This window comes from Equus przewalskii, chromosome 10 (assembly GCF_037783145.1).
Source record: "Equus przewalskii isolate Varuska chromosome 10, EquPr2, whole genome shotgun sequence".
In the NCBI taxonomy this organism is placed as follows: domain Eukaryota; kingdom Metazoa; phylum Chordata; class Mammalia; order Perissodactyla; family Equidae; genus Equus; species Equus przewalskii.
In genome coordinates this window covers 57,602,071-57,625,460 of record NC_091840.1, presented here as the reverse complement: position 1 = coordinate 57,625,460, position 23,390 = coordinate 57,602,071, and the positions used below count along the sequence as shown (strand labels likewise).

At 39.9% G+C, this 23,390-nt stretch overlaps 1 protein-coding gene across 3 annotated transcripts; it reads right to left on the bottom strand.

The window, feature by feature from the left end:
- On the bottom strand, positions 1–23,347 carry ZNF287 (zinc finger protein 287). Of its 3 annotated transcripts, none has more exons than XM_070563514.1 (6): positions 23,057–23,346; positions 21,474–22,074; positions 20,711–20,811; positions 18,622–18,748; positions 18,069–18,155; positions 1–3,230 (listed from the first exon to the last, which is right to left on the bottom strand). In XM_070563514.1, exons 2-6 carry the CDS (start codon positions 21,874–21,876, stop codon positions 1,660–1,662), a joined length of 2,289 nt encoding a protein of 762 aa, XP_070419615.1. In that variant the 5' UTR covers positions 21,877–22,074; positions 23,057–23,346; the 3' UTR covers positions 1–1,659. The 3 variants fall into 3 exon arrangements, with proteins under 3 accessions (XP_070419615.1, XP_070419616.1, XP_070419617.1); XM_070563515.1 differs by having other exon boundaries at positions 22,190–23,322; XM_070563516.1 differs by lacking the exon at positions 21,474–22,074 and having other exon boundaries at positions 23,057–23,347.
- Between the last annotated feature and the right edge of the window lie 43 nt (positions 23,348–23,390).

Here is a 23,390-nt window from a genome sequence, read left to right as displayed (position 1 = left end):
TTTAAAACTTATGAATTGTTTATTTCTGGAATTTTCCATTTAATATTTTTGGACTGTGGCTGTGGGCAACTGAAACCACAGAAAGCAAAACCGCAGATAAGGGGGGACTACTCTAGTATTTTGACCTATTTCTATTTCTATTTCTGCTAGTTTTCCTTTTATGTTGTTTAGGACCACACAAACTCAGTTATGATCTGCCATCAATGATATTTCTGCATCAATGCTTTTTCCAATGAAATTTTTTTTCTGATATTTTAAGAGTAATCCCCATTTTACTTACACGTATGAAGAAGTACCAATTCTAATTATTCCTTTAAAATCAGTCATTTCATTTTTAGTTTCTTCTTATATAAACAACAGGCTGATTTTTTTAATTCGTCACTCTTATTTTCTCAGGTAAATCAAGTCCAATAACATGTTATAACCGTTAGCTGTGTATATTCTCTTTCCTCACTGTTAAGTCTTCACCTTGATGTTTTCCTGACCCACTTTCCACAGTGAACTCAAAGCTATTTCCCATTACTTACTTATCCTCACACTATTTAAATAGCTGCTTCCATTACTTTCTTGTCTTGGGACAGACGGTCCTATTCGGCAACCCATTTAGCAGGTTTCTTAGGCTCATTCCAGGACCCAGGAATTAAGACCATGTCCTTCCTTTATCTTTCATCACTTTAGAAAGCTTTCTGTTGCTTACGTCAGCTGTGACTCTCAGCACTATATACAAGCCCTGAAAGGATCCCATTACAAAGTCTGGGCCTGAGCACAGTAGGCACTCAAGAAACACGTGTTTCAGTGGAAGAAATGGACTCTTTACAGTAAAACAGTCAAAAGGGAACCTTAAGTTAGGAATTTAGGAGTCAGGTAAAAAAAATGAGAATTGTATTCTTATTTTTTCCTCTAGGACGACAGATGTCAGAACCTAGTGAAACTAAGGTTAATATGTTTTAAAGATTAAATTAAGCTTGGGTGTTTAATTTTTGGGTTTAACTAAATTTGTACACGTCTAAGAGTTATATACACAACATTAGTTTCTCTATCCTAACAGATCTTTCATTAAGCTTTTCTTCCCTTAATATTTCAGTATTTAAAGGAAAGGGTAATTAAACAGTGGTTACACAGAAATCTTTAAGGTACTTTCAACTGTTTTTTTTTTGGGCAAACCTACTGGTTCCACATGGCAGTTATGACATGATAGGAACAGGGAAGTAAAAAGGGGAAGGGAACCCTTTACATATTTAAGGCTTCAAAGCTGGGATGCCTGAAAGCAGCTTTTTCTTTTCTATCATCCCAGGATTACTCTCTAGTGTGAAATCTCTACTTGATGGAAGCTTTCCCAAATTTCACTCGTAAGGCCTCATTAAGAAGTAGTTGAAATACAGCAAGAGTTGGTGAGTTACAGATTTTTGAGTGCTCTTTCATACGGTTTCTTTCTGGAATGAATTAAACTGATATCAAATAAAGGTTGAGAAGTGAATGTAGTTTTCTTCTTAAATTTCACATTAAACTTAAATAGGTTATATCCACGTTACTAATTCTGATACTTTTGCTGAGTAATATCTAACATATATTGCACTTCTTTTGAATAATTTTTAACACACAGAGTACAAAATAAAACTTAAATGATTAAGTTGTAAAACCTAAAAGAAGTCTCCTGTGTTAATTACGATGTCTGGCACCTGTATGAACGCGTTGATGCTGAATGAGGTTTGTACTCTGGGTGAAGGTTTTACCACATATACGGCATGCATAGGGCTTCTCTCCTGTGTGAATTCTCTGGTGTTGAATAAGGCATGTTCTCTGGCTAAAATCTTTATCACATTCATTACATTTATAGGGTCTTTCTCCAGTGTGAGTTCTCTGATGTTGATTAAGTGATGAGGAATAAATAAAAGCTTTCCCACATTCATTACACTTATAGGGTTTCTCTCCGGTATGAATCCTTTGATGTTGAGTAAGATTTGCACCCTGTCTATATGCTTTCCCACATATATTGCATTTGAAGGGCTTTTCTCCATTATGAATCCTCTGATGTTGAGTAAGGTGTACACTCTGGCTGAATGCTTTCCCACACACACTGCATTTATACGGTTTCTCTCCAGTATGTGTTCTATGATGTTGAGTAAGGTTTGCACTCTGGCTGAAGGCTTTCCCACATATGTTACATATATAGGATTTCTCTCCAGTGTGAGTAGTTTGATGCTGAATAAGAGTTGAGGAATGAGCAAAGGCCTTTCCACATTCATTACATTTATAACACTTCTCTCCAGAATGTATTCTCTGATGTCGAATAAGGTAAGTACTCTGACTAAACACTTTCCAACACTCATTGCATTTATATGGTTTCTTTCCAGTATGTATTTTTTGATGTTGAAGGAGGTGTGTACTCTGACTGAAAGTTTTCCCACATTCGTTGCATATATAAGGTTTTTCTCCAGTATGAACTCTCTGATGATTAATCAGTGATGAACTGTGGCTGAAGGTTTTACCGCATTCCAAGCATTTATATGGTTTCTCTCCAGTATGTGTCCTTTGATGTATAGTAAGGTGTGCCCGCTGACTAAAGTCCTTCCCGCAGTCATCACACTTATAGGGTTTCTCTCCTGTATGAATTCTCTGATGTATAGTAAGGTGTGCACGCTGGCTGAAGGCCTTACCACACTGGTGGCATTCATACGGTTTTTCTCCAGTATGCATTCTCTGATGTGCAATAAGGGATGAGATGTGCCTGAACTCTTTCCCACATTCTTCACATTCATAAGATTTCTCTTTGGCATGGGTACTTTGGTGTTTCGTGAGGGATGGGTATTTCCTAAACTTTTTTCCACACACGTTACATTTATAAGGCTTCTCTCCAGGAAGTATTTTCCTATGTACAATACCATATGAGACGTGACTGAAGGTTGCCCTGCCTTCGTTATACACAGAAGTTTTATTATCTGATTGGGTACCAAACTGTATAATTAGGTTTGAATGCTTTTCAAAACTCTCTCTATATATATCATATTTACTAAGACACTCTTCTGTAGGGTCATCTTCTTGTGAAAGGACTGACTTCAACCTGAAATCTCTTCCATTAGTGGGAATTTTCCTGAAGCTATCTGTTGCTTGCCTCTCTAATCTGTCATCATAGTCAAATCGTTCTTCCAATTTGATGGTCCTGGTTCCATCCTTTGTGAGTTTAGAAATATTTTTAACTGGAGTATGCTCTTGGGCTTCTGTTTCCCGTTCTGAAATAAAAAGAAAATAAAAGTTTTTCTCTATTTGGAGAAAGGAAACTGCCAAAACAGAAACAAAATAATGAACATGAGTAAAATGCCTAAAAAGACTATGGTTCTGACAACCTCATAACATGGTCCTTAACACTTGGGAAAGGAGAATAAAAGGGAAGAAAAACAGGAGACTAAACTTTTGAAAAAGGAGAGGCTCCTTACTATTTGGCAAGGGCACAGAGTAAATAAAATAGGTTAGGTCAGGTGACAGAGCTGAGAAGAGAAACTGGTGAAGACTGTGAGGGATAACTTGGGATGACTTGAATTACATAATTACTTACATACATTATAATTTATACAATGGGTTCATAAAGTAGGCATGCTAATGTCATCACTCCTTCTTCCAACCTACTCTGCACAATTCTACATAATATTCCAAAAGCAACTTCATGGAGTGTTTTCCTGCTTAAATGTTTTTAGTAATTCTTCTATAGCCTAAAGCAATGGTTCTCCAAAGTACAGTTCCCAGACCACTGGCAGAACATCACTATCAGCTGGGACTACGTTAAATTATTGGGCCCCACCCAGACATACTGAATCTGAAACTCTGGGAGTGGGGCTGAGCAATCAGTTTTAGCAAGCCCTCTAGGAGGTTTTGATGCACACTAAAGTTTGAGGATCAGTGGCTTAAAGGACAAAAATTCAAGAAAGAGAGACAAAAGAAGTTCAAATTACCTCCACTTGACCTTTAGTCCCAAAATAATCCAGCCTTTTCTATTCTACTATATCTTCCACCACACCTCACATTCAGCTTAACTTTAAAGTTCAAAGTTACCCACATAAGTTAAAACTACTTCCTCATAATCTTCTATTGGTGCCATGCTAATTCCAGACTCTAGACCTTTTCTTTCTTTTTTTTAAATTAATTTTATTGATATTATGAATATTTTTGAATACATCATTAGTACTTTTTGGTTTTTTTGAGGAAGATTAGCCCTGAGCTAACTACTGCTAGTCCTCCTCTTTTTGCTGAGGAAGACTGGCTCTGAGCTAACATGCGTACCCATCTTCCTCTACTTTATATGTGGGATGCCTACCACAGCATGGCGTGCCAAGCGGTGCCATGTCCACACCCAGGATCCGAACCAGTGAACCCCGGGCCACCGAGAAGCAGAACTGTGCACGCTTAACCGCTGTGCCACTGGGCTGGCCCCTAGGCCTTTTCTTTTTTTTTTTTTTTGATTTTATTTTTTTCCTTTTTCTCCCCAAAGCCCCCCGGTACATAGTTGTATATTTTAGTCGTGGGTCCTTCTAGTTGTGGCATGTGGGACGCTGCCTCAGCGTGGTTTGATGAGCAGTGCCATGTCCGCGCCCAGGATTCGAACCAATGAAACACTGGGCCGCCTGCAGCGGAGCGTGCGAACTTAACCACTCGGCCATGGGGCCAGCCCCTAGGCCTTTTCTTATGATACCTTCTCCACCTATTAAAAAAGATGTTCATGGCCCAGCTCATGTTTCTCTCTCCTTAGAATCCTAAAGTACAGAATAGGTTGAATCATATGAAATTCCCTTTTCTGTAGGTCAATATGGTTGAATATCAGCAGTTTCTTATGGTTCAACCATAATAATGTTGAGGCTGCGACAAAAGTTGGCCTTATATTATTATTTCACAATTTTGTGTGTTTCTTATATTTCCAACTTAGATGTAAACTCTGGAAATGGCTTACCCTTCTTTTACATCTCCTTCAGAAAATGGCCCAAGACTTTGCATATGGTGGCCACTGAACTGACTTGATAAAATAAATGACAATAACTTGTTGTAAAAAGGTGAACTCAAATGGAAGCACATACATACATATAACAAAAAGACTCTGACCCCAAACCTGGCTGCAAAGCCATCATGTATGTATTTGTTGATGCCCATTATGTTTCCGTTATGAAGGATTAAAACAAATTTAAGTTACAATACCTTTCTCCTTTTAAGTCAGGTAGGAAACACAGAACTTGTAAATATTAAGAATTATATAATGAAATATAATCAAATATGGAGTTTATAATATAGCAAAAATGGTACTGGGTAGTTCAGAAACTTTCTAAGATGCAGATCAAAGTATAACAGCTTTGCATATATATCCATTCAATAGAATCGTCCATCAATAAAGGACTAGACAGCATAGGGGATAATGGAATATTGATAATGATAAAAATGTTCATTGGTATGAAATGGTGGGTAGGATACATTAAGTGAAAAAAAGAGGTATATAACAGCATGTAGAGGAAGATGCCATCTCTGTAAAGATATGCTCTGTGCATTATAGACACACACACACACTATCACACAGACAGTGATCATCTAAGGGGAGAAGGTCCTGGTAACGGGTGAGGGAGGGAGACATATTTCATTTTGCTTCCTTGTACTGCCTCAATTTACAAACTACTTTTATTCCTTTGATTCAAATACAAAAATCAGAGTTGACACTAGGAAATTCTTAGGTGTAATGTTAAATGAAAAAAGCAGTATCATAACTAGCATGAAAACTCATTAGAACTAGACAAATATTATCAAAATGCTAACAATCAGATTATAGGTTTTTAAAAATATTTTAAAATTTTCAACAAATTGGCTATATTATTTTTATTGTTATTGAGTACTAGAAATGTAGTTCTATTACTTTTATAAAAGAAAAAATTTAAAAACAACATTTATCAAACCAGGATTTGTTATTCCCCCTCTAAAAAAACAAAATGAGAATGTTAATGGACTGTATAGGTTAGGAGTGTATATATACATAAAAAAGATGAGATAGGACTAGAAGCTGAGTTTAACTTCTATGTAATCAGAATCAGTCTATGACAGTCTGTTCCATATACCTGAAAAGAAAGTGCTAAAGTTATAAAGAAGCTTAAAGTAACAAGTTTGAACAATGACCATAAAGAAATTGCTACTATAAGCATACACTTTTAAACCAATCAGTTTATTGGAAGTTTAGAAACTGAAATCTTTAACCATTAAGCTTAAATATGTGTATATAATTAACCAAAAAGCATCAGTCAGCAGTATCTGTTGGTCAACAGGGCCAAAGAGTGGTATAATATTCCTCATAAAAGGGGTCAGTGTTGACTCGGGTAATCAAGGAAAGCTTTGTGGGGGAGGGTATAACTTGAGTTGAACCTGAAAGCATGGCTAGGTCCTGTATAAATATAAAGAACTACAGAAGTTCTGAGACAGGAATGGCCATCAAAGACCAATACTACTACTCTATTTGTGAATTATCAAAGTTTCCATTTCCTGAAGTATGACTGACTAGAGGTTCAACTTATCCTCTATCTCTGAGCTGGTAAGAAAGTAAAATCCTCAGAGGTCAAAAATCAAGTAAAAACAGGAAGACAGGAAGTTAGCAAGAGTTGAAGCTGACTGCCTGAGATGACTCCTCAATCCTCCTTAAGCTTGAGGGTGCAAGGGGCTTAGGGGACAGAAGACAAAGCCTGGAGCCCAACCCTGGAAGGAGGGTGACACTCTGCATTACATTCTGTATAAGGACAGGCTAAAAAAAACAAACAAAACCCCAAAAAGCTCATCTCTACAGAAGGAAAAAAGGAACTTGCCTTTCTGTCTCAGTGTTCTTTGGTGGGAGAAAAATCTCTCCCCCAAATATCTAAGCATAAACTGCCCCCATTGTGGATTTACAGCCCTAACTCATGCCACCTGAATGATCTAAAAAACTCATCCTGAGAAGTCAACTCAAAGTGGTCCCAGAACAGCAGTGCCTCCCAGAAGACTATCCCGACTCTAGTCCAGGCTTATTTCCATTATGCCATGTATGTTTTCTCAGTGTTGGGAGTGTGCTGAAATCTTTCCCCAAAGAATTAAGTGTGCTATACGTGTATTTTGTGTCATTCTGCCAACTAAGGCAAGGAAGGCCATAAGTTATGAGAATTTGCTTTTCAAGTAGTATGACCCTTAAAATACCTAATGACCAGATAAGTTAAAGTTTAAAAAACAGATAAAGTTTTAAAAAGTGAAGCAATTCACTCTAAGGTAGCATATTATATTCTGTCATTATTGCTTAATTTACTGTGAATGCTGTATTCTAGCATCAATATTGTATGATATACTAGAAGTCAGAGCCTTAAATTAAAATAAAGGAAATAGAAAAGCAAAATGCAAAAGAGTATAGTGTACTTCTTTTGTATACAAAAGGAGATATAAAAACATACTTATGATTTACTTCTGCAAAGAATAAACCAGAAACAAATGAACATGGTTGCCTACAGAGAACAGATGGGAACAGGGCAGAGGGGATGGGAGTGCAGAACTTTCTGTATAGCTTTGACTTCTGAACCATGTTAACATTTTTACATACTCAAAAACATAAAATTAAATAAAAAACCAAGAAATAGAGAAAACATTAAAATTGAACACAAATGGAATCAACAAACTTAACTGTATATCAAACTATTCAGATAACCAGAAGGAAAGCATTCATGTAACTTTTGAACCCAGAATTCTGTATACTCTTAGTGGAATAAATCCTAAGGACAAAACTTTGAACTTTACCTAGTTTGTTATTAGTAGTGATATTGATATAATTATGAAACCATTTTAGTGTGTATTATATGAAAGAGCAAATGAGTAAATATACTGATACTGTTTGGAACCAGGTTACTCATTGTATGGGAAAGGAAATACAAAATGAAATATCGGGAGATACAAAATGGAATACCCTTGTAGTGTTGGATTTGAATTAGAGTTACCAGTATTAACTCATGATTTAAAAAAAACACTACATACATTCATACATATATATAGACATATTTCCCAGCTCTATCCACTGAACAGATCTAGAAGCAATGGTACCCATGGCAGTCAGCACACTTACCGCCCAGATCTTTGTTTCTAAGTACTATTCCCCGTTAAAATGAACCATGGCTCCTTAGAGAAATTCCAGGTCTAAGGTAGGCACAAGGTCAGCTTAAAGAACATGTTGTGCCAGAAAGCAAGGAAATGCTCAAAGACTAATGGGGACATCTTAAAAAGACACTGGATCTGGTTTTAAAGGGTCCTACTGAGGTGGTCCAATATGGCAATATAGGAAGATCCTGAACTCACGTCTTCCCACAGAAACACTGAATCTACAGCTATATCTGGAACAACTCCCCCTGGAAAAGACTTGAAAACTAGCTGAAGAGCTGCTTCACAGCAAAGGAGAAAAGGGCCACATCAAGGCGGGCAGGAGAGGCTGAACGAGTCTCACCAACAATCCTACCCTGGCATGGCGATCCACAATTAGGAGGGATCTCACAGATCCAAGCTTGTCCCTGAGGAGCCAAAAGTTCATACATCACATCAGGAACCTCAACCCTTAAGACCTGCACCTGACAGACAGTTCCCAAAACATCTGGCTTTGAAAACCAATGGGACTCGCATCCATCAGAACCGGGGAGGGGGGTGGGGATATCGAACTGAGAGACAGCTCTTGAAGGGCTCAAACGCAGACTCACTTGCCCCAGGGCCCAGACTATCTGTGAAGGAGATTCATTTGCTAATCTTAAAGCATCTGCTGGAGAGGCAGGGTACTGTTGAGATTCTCTCTTGGGACAGAGGCACTGGTGGGTGCCATTTTTGCGCTCTGCCTCGCTAAAGCTGGTGCACATGCGCCATCCTTGCACTCTCCCTCTGCCATGCTCCACAGTGGCAGTAGCTCCCAGAGAGGAGGTTTTACTGACGTCTGGTGCCCTAGTGTTTGCAGTGGCAGCCCAGGGGACACACCTTGAGCGCCTGGCTCTGGAGGCCTGGGGAACTTGTGTTCCTGGGTCCCAGGCGACTATAACAATTGGAGAGACAGTTCTTAGCAGACTACCACCCCCAGTGCGCTGCACAGACAGCAGACTGAAACACACCCCCAGTCTTTCTGAGGAGGAGGTCTAAGTGCCTTCCAGGAGCTGTGGCCTGAGGGGCAGGTTCCTGGTCTGGCCTACTCCTGGGGCCTCTAGAGGTGCTCTCGGGAAACAGTCTGGTGGGTGCAGTCTTGGTACTTTCCCTCTGCCTCACTCCAGCTTGCTGCTATCTCCCAGAGTGGAGCTTATAGCTTTCTCTGGTGCCCTGATTTGTGCAACTGCTGCCAAAAGACAACTCTGCATCACCTGGCTCTGGAGGCCAGCAGGGCTTATGCTCACAGGTCCTACAAGACTATGACCAACAGAGAAAAAATTCTTAAACAGCCACTACCCTCAGGGCATGAGAGAGGCAACAGACTCAGGAGTCCAGTCTCTCTGTGAGAGAGGAGTGTAAGCTTATCATCATAGCTGCAGCCTGAGGGACAGGCTACTACTTACAGACCTAGGAGCTGACTGGAAACCTTTCCAGAGACCTCACAGGCAGGCACCATCTTTACGCTCTCCCTCTGCTGTGCTCCAGAGTGCCAGTATGTTTTGGAGGGGAGTTCTTATGCGTGTTGGTGCCCCAGTTTTTCCGGCTGCCAGAGGGGACGTTCCTTGGTTGCCTGGCTCTGGTGGCCAGCAGGGCCTGTGTTCTTGGGTCCAAGACTGTAATAATCGGAAACAATTCTTGGCAGCTACCACCTCCAGCGCGCTGCACAGACAGTAGACTGAAACACACTCCCAGTCTTCCTGTGAAAGGCCTGTCTGCTTGTCTGGGAGCTTCACTCAGCCTGAAGCCGGCTTCAGTTTGCCACATATTTCAGGAGGCCACACATTCAGGAGGCCACAGAGGTGCTCAAAGGGAAGATAGGACAGGACATGCTATCTTTGTGCTCTCCCTGTGCCTTGCTATGGCTCGCAGGTACCTCCCAGAAAGGAGCTCATACTATCCTCTGGAGCCCCAATTTTTGTAACTGTTGCACAGGGGAGACCTCCAGATTGCTTGATCTGGAGGCCAACAGGGTTTACGATTGTGGTCCCACAGGACTGTATATATTTATATACTTTAAAAGCTGCTGCCTGGGGATCTGGCTTCCCATCAGCCTGAGGCTAGGTGCTGACTGAGATCCTCCCTCTGCAACACTGACAGGTCTTCGCACACCCGCAACAACTGGAGCTATTAAAAATAAATCAGCCTGTTGGGACAATCACAAAGTTCAAGAGACAAAGTTCATCTCCTACATAAGGCCACTCCTTCAAGACTGGGAGAAGCAGCTGTTTTGCCTAATACATAGAAACAAACAGAGAATCAAGCAAAATGAGGAAATAGAGGAATATGTTCCAAACAACAAAAAAAAGATAAAAACCTCATAAAGAAATCTTAATGAAATGAAGATATGTAATTAACCTGACAAAGAGTTCAAAGTAATCATCATAAAGATGCTCACTGAACTTGGGAAAAGAATGGCTGAACACAGTGAAAACTATAACAAAGAGAAAATATAAGAAAGTACCAAACAGAAGTCATAGAGCTGAGGAATAGAATAACTGAATTGAAAAATACTAGAGAGGTTCAACAGCAGACTAGACGAAGCAGAAGAAAGGATCAGTGATCTCAAAGACAGGGCAGTGTAACTCATTTAAACAGAGCAGCAAAAAGAAAAAAGAATTTAAAAAAGGGAAGATAGCTTAAGGGACTCATAGGACAACATGAAGCTTCTGCATTACAGGAGTTCCAGAAGGACAAGAGAGAGAGAAAGGGGCAGAAAACTTACTGAAGAAATAATGCTGAAAACGTCCCTAAACCTGGGGGAAGCAGACATTCAGATCCAGGAAGCCCAAAGAGTTCCAAATAATATGAACCCAAAGAGATCTCCACCAAGACACATTATAATTAAAATGTCAAAAGTTAAAGAGACTCTTTAAAGCAGCGAGAGAAAAACACCTTGTTATATACAAGGATCCCCCATAAGACTATGGGCAGATTTTTCAGCAGAAACTTTTCAGGCCAGAGGGAGTGGCACAATATATTTAACGTGCTGAAAGGAAAAAAATTCCATCCAAGAACACTCCACCTGGCAAAGCTGTCTAGAACTGAAAGAGATAAAGAGCTTTCCAGACAAGCAAAAGCTAAAGGGGTTCATCCCCACTAAACTGGCCTTACAAGAAAAGTTAAAGGGGCTTCTTTAAGCTGAAAAGAAAGGGCACTATTTAGCAACAAGACAACATATGAAAGTATAAATCTCACCGGTGAAGGTGAACATGTAGTAAAGATAGTGGATTAATCATGTAGAAAGTTAGTATGAAGGTTAAATGATAAAAGTAGTAAAAATAACTCTAAAATAATTAGTTAAGGGACACATCAAATAAAAAGATGTAAAATGTGACATCAAAAACATAAAATGTGGGGGCTGGCACTGTGGTGTAGTGGTTAAGTTCAGCACACTCCACTTCGGCGTCCTGGGTTTGTGGGTTCAGATCCTGGGCACAGACCTACACCACTCAACAGCGGGGACCCATGTATAAAGTAGAGGACGACTGCTACAGGTGTTAGCTCAGCGCTAATCTTCCTCCGCAAAAACTCACAAAAAACAAAATACAAAAAACATAAAAATGTGGTAGAGTGAGTAAAAACGTAGAGTTTTAGAATGTGTTCAAACTTAAGTCATTATCAATACAAAATAGACTGTTATAAATATAGGTTGTTATATGTAAGTCTCATGGTAACCACAAAGTAAAAACCTTCAGTAGATACACAAAAGATAATGAGAAAGGAATCTAAACGTAACACTAAAGAAAGTCATCAAACCACAAAGGAAGAGAGCAAGAGAAGAAGAAAGGAAAGGAATTACAAAACAACCAGAAAAAAATTAAGGAAATGACAATAAGTACATACCTATCAACAATGACTTTAAATGCAAATGGACTAAATTCTCCCATCAAAAGAGAGAGAGTGGCTGAATGGATAAGACCCATTTGCTGTCCACAAGAGACTCACTTCAAATGTAAGGACACAAACAAACTGAAAGTGAAGGGATAGAAAAAAGAAAGCTAGGGTAGCTATACTTAGATAAAATAGACTTTAAAACAAAGACTGTAATAAAAGACCAAAGAAGGGTATTACATAATGATAAAGGGGTGAATCTAACAAAAGGATATAAAATTTATAAATATTTATGCACCCAACATAGGAGCATCTAAATATATAAAGCAAATATTAACAGAGCTAAAGGGAAAGAAAGACAGCAATACAATAATAGTAGGAGATTTTAATATTCCATTTACATCAATGGATAGATCATCCAGAAAGAAAACCAACAAGGAAACACCAGCCTTAAATGACACATTGGACCAGATGGACTTAATAGATACATACAGAACATTCCATCTAAAAGCAACAGAAAACACATTCTTCTCAAGTGCACATAGAATATTCTCCAGAACAGATCATGTTAGGCCACAAAACAAGTCTCAATAAATTTAAGAAGATTGAAATCATCAAGCATCTTTTCTGACCTCAATGGTATGAAACTAGAAGTCAATTACAAGAAGAAAAATGGAAAAGTCACAAATATGTGGAGATTAAACAACATGCTACTGAACAACCAATGGGTCAACAAAGAAATCAAAACGGAAATAAAAAAATACCTTGAGACAAATGAAAACACAAAATTCATGGGATGCAGCAAAAGCAGTTCTAAGAGGGAAGTTCATAGTAATACAGGTCTGCCTCAAGAAATAAGAAAAATCTCAAATAAAAAATCTGACTTTACAACTCAAGGAACTAGAAAAACAGGAACAAAAGAAGCCCAAAGTTAGTAAAAGGAAGGAAATAGAGATCAGAGTGGAAATAAATGAAATAAAGACTAAAAAGACAATAGAAAAGATCAATGAAACTAAGAGCTGGTTCTTTGAAAGGATAAACAAAACTGACAAACCTTTAGCTAGATTCACCAAGAAAAAAAAAAAGGGCTCAAATAAATAAAATCAGAAATGAAAGGGGAGATGTTATAACTGATACCACAGAAATACAAAGGATCATAAAAGACTACTATGAACAATTATATGCCAACAAATTGGACAATGTAGAAGACATTAATAATCTCTTAGAAACATACAACCTTCTAAGACAGAATCATGAAGAAATAGAAAATATGAATAAAACAATTAATAGTAAGGAGATTGAATCAGTAATAAAAAACTTACCAACAAGCAAAAGTCCAGGACCAGATGGCTTCACTGGTGAATTCTATCACTGAAAGAAGAATTAATACCTATCCTTCTCAAACTCTTCCAAATACTGAAGAGGAGGGAATGCTTCCAAACTACTTTTACAAGGCCAACATCACCCTGACACCAAAACCAGTCAAGGACACCACAAGAAAAGAAAACTACAGGCCAATATCCCTGATGAACATAGATGCAAAACTCAACAAAATATTAGCAAACCAAATTCAACAATACGTTAAAAGGATAGGGCCAGCCACAGTGACCCAGTGGTTAAATTTGGCACACTCTGCTTTGGAGGCCCAGGTTCAGTTCCTGAGTGCAGACCTACACCACTTGTCTGTCAGTGGCCATGCTGTGGCAGTGGCTCACAAACAAAAAGAGGAAGATTGGCAGTAGATGTTAGCTCAGGGAAAATCTTCCTCAGCAAAATAAAATAAAATAAAATAAAAGGATGACACACCATGATCAAGTGGGATTTATTCCAGGGCTGCAAGGATGGCTCAACATCTGCAAATCAATCAACGTAATACACCACATTAACAGAATGAAGGACAAAAATCACATGATCATCTCAGTAGATGCAGAAAAAGCATATGACAAAATTCAACATCCATTTACCATAAAAACTCTCAACAAAGTGGGTAAAGAGGGAAGATACCTCAAAATAATGCCATATATGACAAGGCCACAGCTAATATCATACTCATCAGTGAAAAGCTGAAAGCTTTTCCTCTAAGATCTGGAACAAAACAAAATGCCCACTCTCACCACTTTTATTCAACATAGTACTGGAAGTCCTAGCTAGAGCAATAAGGCAAGAAAAAGCAAGAAAAGGCATCCAAATTGGAAAGGAAGAAGTAAAACTGTCACTATTTGCAGATGGCATGACACTATATATCAAAAACCCTAAAGACTCCACCAAAAAACTGTAAGACCTAATAAACGAATTTGGTAAAGCTGCAGGGTACGAAATCAATATACGAAAATCTGTTGCATTTCTATACACTAACAACAAACTATCAGAAAGAGAAATTAAGAAAACAACCCCATTTACAATTACATCAAAAAGAACAAAATACCTGGGAATAAATTTAACCAAGGAGGTAAAAGAACTGTACACTGAAAATTATAAGACACTGATAAAAGAAATTGAAGAAGATGCAAGTAAATGGAAAGACATCCAGTGCTCATGGATTGGAAGAATGAATATTGCTAAAATGTCCATATTACCCAAAGCAGTCTACAAATTCAATGCAATCCCTATCAAAAATTCCAATGGCATTTTTCACAGAAACAGAACAAACAATCCTAAAATTTATATGAAACCACAAAAGACTCCAAACAGCCAAAGCAATCTTGATGAAGAACAAAGCTGGAGGCATCAAGCTCCCTGATTTTAAACTATATTACAAAGCTATAGTAATCAAAAAAGTATGGTAGTGGCAGAAAAACAGACTCATAGATCAATGGAACAGAACAGAGAGTCCAGATATAAACCCATGCATATATGGTCAATTAATCTATGACAAAGGAGGCGATAATATACAATCGGGAAAGGACAGTCTCTTCAATAAATGGTGTTGGGAAAAGTGGACAGCCACATGCAAAAGAATGAAACTAGACTACTATCTTACACCACACACACAAAATTAACTCAATAAATTCAAGACTTGAACATAACACCTGAAACTATAAAACTCCTAGAAGAAAATATAGGCAATAAGCTCCTTGACATTGGACTTGGCAATGATTTTTTTTGGATCTGACTCCAAAAGCAAAGGTATCAAAAGGAAAAATAAACAAGTGCGACTACATCAAACCAAAAAGTTGCTGTACAGCAAAGGAAATTATCAACAAAATGAAAAGGCAACCTACCAAATGGGAGAAAACATTTGCATATCAGATATCATATATCTGATAAGGGATTAATATCCAAAATATATCAAGAACTCATACAACTCAACAGCCAAAAAGCAAACAATCTGATTAAAAAATGGGCAGAGGACCTGAATAGACATTTTCCCAAAGAAGATATAGAGATGGCCAACAGGCACATGAAAAGATGCTCAACAGCACTAATTATCAGGGAGATGCAAATCAAAACCACAATGAGATATCAACTCACACTTGTCAGAATGGCTATTATGAAAAAGACAAGAAATAACAAGTGTTGGTGAGGATGTGGAGAAAAGGGAACCCTTGCACACTGTTGGTGGGAACGTAAATTGGTGCAGCCACCATGGAAAACAGTATGGAGGTTCCTCAAAAAATTAAAAATAGAACTACTCTATGATCCAGCAATTCCACTTCTGGGTATTTATTGAAAGAAAACAAAAACACTAATTCAAAAAGATGCATGCACCCCCACGTCCATGGGAGTACCTACAATAGCCAAGATATGGAAGCAACCTAAGTGTCCACTGATGGATGGATAAAGATGATGTGGTGTATGTATACACAATGGAATACTACTCAGCCATAAAAAAGAATGGAATCTTGCCATTTGTGACAACATGGATGGACCTTTGAGGGCATTATTCTAAGTTATTTCACTCGTTCAGAGAAAGACAACTACTGCATGATGTCACTTTTAAGTGGAATCTAAAAAAAACAAAAGAACAAACAAAGCAAAACAAAACAAGCTCATAGAAACAGAGAACAGACTGGTGGTTGATAGACGTGGGTATTGGGAGGTAAGTGAAATGGGTGAAGTGAGTCAAAAGGTACAAACTTCCAGTTATAAGATAAATATGTCCTGGGGATTTAATGTACAGCATGGGGGCTACAGTTAATAACACTGAATATGTACTGCATATTTGAAAGTTGCTAAGAGAGTAAATCTTAAAAGTTCTCATCATAAGAAAAAACAAATTTTGTAACTATGTATGGTGATGGATGGTAACTGGATTTATTGTGGTGATCATTTTGCAGTGTATACAAATACAGAATCATTATGTTGTACACCTGAAACTAGCATAAAATTATATGTGAATTATACTTCAATTAAAAAAAAAAGGCTCCCACTGACCAAATTTGGCACAACTGAGCATCAAAACAAACCCCCAAACTAGAATTCAGGGACTAACAATAAATTCTTAAAAATTCTGTCAGTCTATAGTGATATATACACATAAAAATGGGGTGGGAGGAGGGACAGCTATTCTTTACAAAAGAATGCTATTAATTGTTTAGAAGATATGACTGAATCAGAAAATCACCATTCTGCAACCAGCAATGTAATAAAGTAAGGATCATCGATGGATGCTAAAAACCTTAAATAAAAGGTTATCATGGAATAGAATAATCATGTAGCCTCTAAGTATCAATCTGCAGATTAAACTTACTAACAAAGAAAAAAAATCCTTTAAAATGGAGAGATTTGGTAGATAATACCTTAATGAAACTGAACATCACCAACAATGAGACTAACTGACATTACGTGTCTTCTGAGGAAATGGAATGGAAAGTACACAGCTATAAAGTATTCTTGGCAAAAATGTTTAATTTAAATCTAATCAGGAGGAAACAATCAGGCAAAGCTAGATTGTGGGTCATTCTCCAAAAAGCCTGGCCTCAAGGCTTCAAAAAATGTATCATGAAAGATTAAAAAAAAGCAACAAGAAAAGGCTGGGGAACAGTTCTAGATTAAAAGACTAAAGAACAAGATAACCAAGTGGAACATGTGATTCCTGACTGGCTCCTGCACTGGGGAGAAAAACATCTATAAGGGATACTTTGGGACAGTTGGGAAAATCTGAGTATTTGACTATCCATTAGATGACATTATTGTATGTATGTTAAATACTTGGAGTGAGAGAATGGTGTGTTTATGTAGGAGAATGGTCACGTTCTGAGAAGACAGATGCAGAATTATTTAGGTGTGAGATGTCACGACGCCTGCAACTAACTTTCAAATGGTTCAGTGCAAAAACTGTGTGTGTGTATGTATGGAGACAAAGCAAAAGTGGCTAAATGATGACAACTGGTGATGCCAGGTAAAAAACATACAGGTGTTGAATGTTCCTGCAACTCTTCCGCAGGTTTGAAATCATTCACATGAAGCTGTTGTGGAGGAAGGAGAAAGGAATGGGAATAACCAAAAAGCCCATCAATGGGGCACAGGTTCAGTAAGTTATGAGTCACACATAAAATCTGATGCAGATATTTAAAAAAAGAACAAGGAAGCTCTTTACCTACTCATTTGGAACACTTATCAAGATGTACTTTCAAGTAAAAAAAGCAAAGGACAAAACTGTGTGTACAGTATGCTACCATTTATTTTGGAAAATGGAGGAAAAATATTTCTATACTGACTTGTTATGCAAACAAAGCAAAGTAAACCCCTGAAAGAATAAACTAGGAACAAACAAGAGTGGCTGTGTGTTGGGGAGGTGTAAGGACTGCGTGCATGTGGTAAACTGGAGGGAGACTTCCGTCTGTATTTATCTGGCTTTATGTATTTTTAAAATTTTTGATCCCAGACAAAACTTTAAGTGACAGGACCCAGGGGTCATGGAGAAGGATAAAATTTGAGACATGGGGGAAAGGTATAAAAATGACATTTGGAAAACCTCTTCCTGAAGATGGCCTCTGTAAAGGAAGCAGTGCCAACAGCTCAGCATTCTTGACAGGCTAGGATGTCTTTGTGGAAAGTGACTTGGCTGTGTTTAAAAATATACCTCAGCACACTTAGGATAATAGAGAATCTTAAGCACAAAGAATCTCATCTGCTGGTTATTCTCTCACCTGGACTAGGGCCTTCTAGAATTTCCTTTATCACCATCCACGGTTCTTCCAATATGGGAATCACAGTTGGTCTGTACACTGTAAGTCCTGTTCAGGAGGAATATAATGAGTTTTATCCTGTAGATAAACAGTTGTTCAAATTTTATTACCTGACTTCTTCTTATCCATAAGGACAGAGCTCCATAGGAAAATAACAGTTGATGGACATGATCTAATGAATTAGGTCGCTGCCCTTTTCAAAGGTAGGATAAAAATTTCCTGCCACCCTGGAGGAAATGTGCATGGAGACCACGGGGGAAGAAGGAAATGGGCAAGGTGCAGCAATGGGTGGCAGCCCCGTGAAGCTGTGCATCATAGTTTTTAATGATTTTTCATTTGGGAGAAGGGAGTAGAACATAGCCATGTCTGTACCCAAATAGGATGAGCACATTCATCTCTAGACCCCATTCTCAGCAAAGTGCTTTAGAAGCCCAACCTATTTTTAACAACCAAGGACAGTAAAGATACTCTGGTGCGTGTGCTGGGAGGAGGAGTGGGCACAGATGATGCTTACCCAGAGAAACCATGTTCCAGTAGTTCTGTAACGTCACAGTCTTGTACAGTTCCTTCTGTACAGGACGCATTAGCTCCCAGTCCTCCTGGGTGATATCCACAGCCACATCTTTGAATGTCATTGATTCCTAAAACATCAAATATAACTTAACTTGGTTCAAGGACTAGCAGGATGGGGATAGTGATAACACCAGGTAATCACAGAATCTTGAGCTTTCGTAGGACCCTAAAGGTTATTTAGTCAAAACCTTCACTCAAGGTATGGACGAGCATACCTGAATTGCCCTCAAGGGAAGTTTGAAAATAAAGTAAATTTATCATTTTTGATTGCCACTAGTGCCTGCATTGGTGGCTCCATCTTAAAGAACAAGGGTTTTAAACATAGATGACAGAGTTGAATGGTTTTGTTTTTCAAGATTTGCCTTAAGAATAAATTCAATGTGTTATAATTTGAAGTTTTATTTTTGTGTGCTCTATGATGATAAGAGCCCTTCTTTCCTTTTTAAAATAAAACTGATACCAATAACCATACTGCTGAACTGCTGTACTTTTAGATACATTTCACAACTGGTAAGGTTAGTGACCTCTTTGCTCTTACTTTTGTTAAAAAAATATTCTTGATTACTCTTGCATGTTTTTCAAATGAACTTTGTAAGTTTCTTTACAAAATTATATTGGGACTTTGAAATCACATTAAGTTTATAATCTAGGGAGAACTGACAGTTTTTAATTTTTTTAATTTTTAATTTTTTCTTTCCAAAGCCCCCCGGTACACAGCCGCATAGTTTTTTTAGTTGTGGGTCCCTCCAGCCATGGCATGCAGGAGGCCGCCCCAGCATGGCCAGACCAGTGGCACCCAAACCGTGCCCAGGACCCAAACCGGCGAAACCCTGGGCTGCCGAGGCAGAGCGCACGAAGCCAACCACTTGGCCACGGGGCCAGCCCCTGACAGTTTTTTATATTCAAGCCTTCTTTCACGTCCTATAGAATGATATAGGATATGAAGGTACTGCAAAATTTATACCATGTTTAGTCCTAGCTATTTTAAATTTTGAGGGGTAATACTGTGAATGGAATTTTTCATTTCATTTTATCATCTGATTTTTATGTATATGTAAGGAAGTGACTTTTATTTTTTGGTGAGGAAGACTGGTCCTGAGCTAACATCTGTCCCAATCTTCCTCTATTTTTACTACGTGGGATGCCGCCACAGCACGGCTTGATGAGTGGTGTGTAGGTCCATACCTGGGATCTGAACCTGTAAACCCCAGCTGCCAAAGCGGAGCACACAAACCCAACCACTACGCAACCGGCTGGCCCAGGAAGTGATTAATTTTTGTAAGCCATTTTCTGTAGCAGTCACTTTACTCAAATTTTCTATTATTGTTTCTAACAGTTTTTCCCTTGATTTTCTTAGGTTTTTCAGGTAAACATTCATATTATCTATAAATAATAACTTCTCTCTGGTTATCAATTTCAGACCATGTATATTTTTACAGCAGACCTTTCTCTTAAGGTGGCCTGAGTTGCTCTTCCTTAAAGTAACACAGACTCATGATCAATAGGAACACAACATAATACATGGCCTTTAATTCCTTGTTAATGAGGAAAAATAATATTAGTAACTATTGTTTATCTTACTGTGCTCTTATTGATTATTTACTGTAATCCAGGCTAACAAGTCTCATAATATTTAATCTTCACAATCTAAGAGGAATATCTATTTATTAGAGTTGAATAACTCAGGCTTAAGTGGTTAAGTATCTTGCCCCAAATTACAGGTTCAATGGCAGAACCAGGAATCTAACCTAGACCCATCTGGCTGTGGAGGTCAATCCCTTAACCTCTAGGCGATATTGCTGCCTTAAAGTCAAAAAGAGAGGAAGGAAGGGCATGTCAAGGGAAGGCAATGGGTCCCATTCCCTATACAGAGCAGTCCCCTACCTTAAAAGGCCAAGGTGACTTAAGGAGAAAAACTGAGGCTTAGGTCCTTGAGAGGACTTTTGGGGTAACAGAAGTTAGAGGGCCACGACAGAAAATGTCCTCATACACCAAGGCCTTTTAAAATCACAGAAGAAACTAAAACTCACTTTGGTCACCAAGTTATTTAGCCATCCTGCCTGGAAAGCATGTCTTCCTTTGGGGTCTTCCTTTGGGGTCTCCTGGGGAAGGGCAGAGTTCTGAGGAGCAGCTAGGGAAGAGAAAGAGACCACGATGGAGATTAGTTCTATTTGAACAGCCTAGGGAACCCTTCGCCAAATAGATGCCTGTCCTTTCTTAAAGTGATAGGTCAGAAGGAAAGCAAAAACAGCACTCCTACTTCAAAGAGTGAGAGGGAAGGGATAATGACCTGTCCTAAAACATCATTTGCAGGCTTCAAAAACAAGTCTGCTCTGGGACGCATATGTACCAAATTCACAATTTCCTACTAAACTCTTATGGATGTAAATTTTGTGAGTTATCTCTTTACTTACTAAGGAAATGTTCTCTGGACCCGTTTCTACCTATTTGGAAGTATGTTACTTACTGTAAAACCCAGTTCACAAGGCAAACGACTTATTGGCAGAATGGTTCAAGCCTCTGTAGGTAACCTTCCTGAGGGCTCACACTGGGGTAATATGGTTGTGTCTGGTCATTGTTTTATGACACATCTCCTTTGGGTTTAGAGAATGCGTTTGGTTCCAGGCAATCTGAAGGGGAACAGCACGCAGGATGGGGTTCATGTTAAAGCTTGCTCTCACTCACTCACAGACGTTCGTTCTCCCTAATTTCTTTAAAGGGCTGCTCTCTGATATGCCACCTGCCTTCTCTGACCACCCAGGATTACTCCCCTCTCTGCTCTGTAATCCTCACCTTCCTCTTCTAGAATCTGAGTCAAATCCTCCACCAGAGTCACCACTTCCTCGCTGTTCTCTGGGTACTGGGACTTCACCCAAGTCCTAACCTCCCCAGGCAGGATGGTCAGGAATTGTTCCAGCACCAGCAGCTCCAGGATTTGTTCCTTTGAGTGAATCTCAGGTCTCAGCCACTTAAGGCAGAGCTCTCGGAGTTGATTCAATGCCTTTCGAGGACCAGCCAGGTCTGGGTATGGAAAATTCCTAAAATTCTGTCGACAGGTTTCAGCGTCACGCAAGAGTCTTGAAGCAAGGGTTTCCTTTTCAACATTGTGGGGTCCAGTCTGAGCCTTGTCTGGCTTCCACATTAGAAGGATTTGGGAGCGTGAAGAACTGGTCATCCTCTTGCTTGGGGCTAACATTGCTACAGACAGGAGAGTCAATCTAGCAGTATCCTTTATTTCTCCAGTAGTGAGCCAACTGCTTGAAGACTCATGCTAGAGCCACAAAGACATTATATCAAGGGCTGCTGCAGCCAGGGTCAGAACAGAGTGAAGGTAGAGTTAGCAGCCTTTGTTACAAATTCTGAGCCCAGAACTTGCAGGGATGGTTAAGAGACCCTGAAACACAAGAACAGACCACGAGGTCAAGAATTCGTGGTGCTCTCTGCTATACACATACACAAACAAAAATACACTATCCAGTGTGCACAGATAAACACACATAGACTTTTACCTTGGTCTCTCTCTCTTATGCCCTTAGACTTGTAAGATAAATGCAGTCTGCTAGGGAGGAGGTTGGGACTGCCATAACAAGGTGGTGATAGAAGCAAAGACTTGAATCATGAGCAAACAACAGATAAAACTTCCAACTTGTTGAAACAGAAATTAAACACTTTATAGAAAAAAATGCTTCAGTATTTTAGTCACTGATACAGAAGCTGTAATGACTGATTCTCAATACAACGGAACAAATCTATTAGAACTAGGAAGATGATTTCTTCCTAATAAAGTGCTCAAGGTTCCCAAGGGAACTGTCAGGAAAAAAGGGCGAGCTGTTTACTCGCTTTGCATATTAATGCCAGCCTATTCTAGCTTTTCACTATCTGCGGGGCCGAGGAGACAAGCTGGTTGGACTGGAAAGAAGTAGAAGAGAGTGGTGTGATTTAAAGCCCATTAGGTGCTTCTACAGGAGACAATTCCTTATGAATAAATCTGAAACCAGGATTCCGAAGAAAACCTCAGAATAGGTCTGCCCTGGAGAACAACCGACTACACCTGTCCACGGGCTCCAACTGAGCCCTTCTCAACCACAGCCGTGTCACCCAAGCCAACTGTTTACAAGGCCCTGCAGAACACTGCGCCGGCCTCGCCCCCTCGCCCCTCCACAGGGGGTGTCCCTAACTCCTCTTTAGCCAGAGGGTCGCGGGCAGCCGGGGAGTCGGGACCCGGCGACGCGCTGCGCCGGGACTGGGCCCCCACAGCAGCATCCGCACCGTGTTCGCCTCCCCGCAGGCCGCCAGCAGGGCGCCCACGCGTGGACGGGCTGGGGCTCTGGCCCTGACCGCGCGGACACTCGCTCCGGCGCCCGCGACATCATTACCTGTCGCTGGGACCGGCGGACGCGCAGCCGGAGCGGCCCGAGAGGCCCCGGGCAACAATGGCGGCGGGGGCGCGGGCGCCTGCGTGGCGGGCTCAGTCCCGCGCCGCAGAGGGGCCCCTGGTTCCGCCACTTCCCTTCCCCGGAAAGCACAGCGTGTGTCGGCAGCAGCCGCACGTCGCAGCCCAGGCCTGCCTGAAAAGCCCGGCCCGGAACCCACCGCGCCCCCGCTTCGCCGCGACCTCGCCTCGGCGCCACTGCGCATGTGCGCAAAGAGAACGCTGCGCGCCCGCTGAGCCAATTGGAGGCGGCGCCTCGGCCCTCCCCCGCCCGAACC

What these genes read in the sequence shown, in the direction of transcription:
- ZNF287 (XM_070563514.1), bottom strand. Translation starts at nt 21,876, where the DNA reads ATGTTAGCCCCAAGCAAGAGGATGACCAGTTCTTCACGCTCCCAAATC. An exon ending in TCAGATTCTAGAAGAGGAAG is followed by an intron (nt 20,812 to 21,473) that starts GTGAGGATTACA and finishes TCTCTTCCCTAG; the next exon opens with CTGCTCCTCAGAACTCTGCC. An exon ending in CTGGAACATGGTTTCTCTGG is followed by an intron (nt 18,156 to 18,621) that starts GTAAGCATCATC and finishes CCTCCTGAACAG; the next exon opens with GACTTACAGTGTACAGACCA.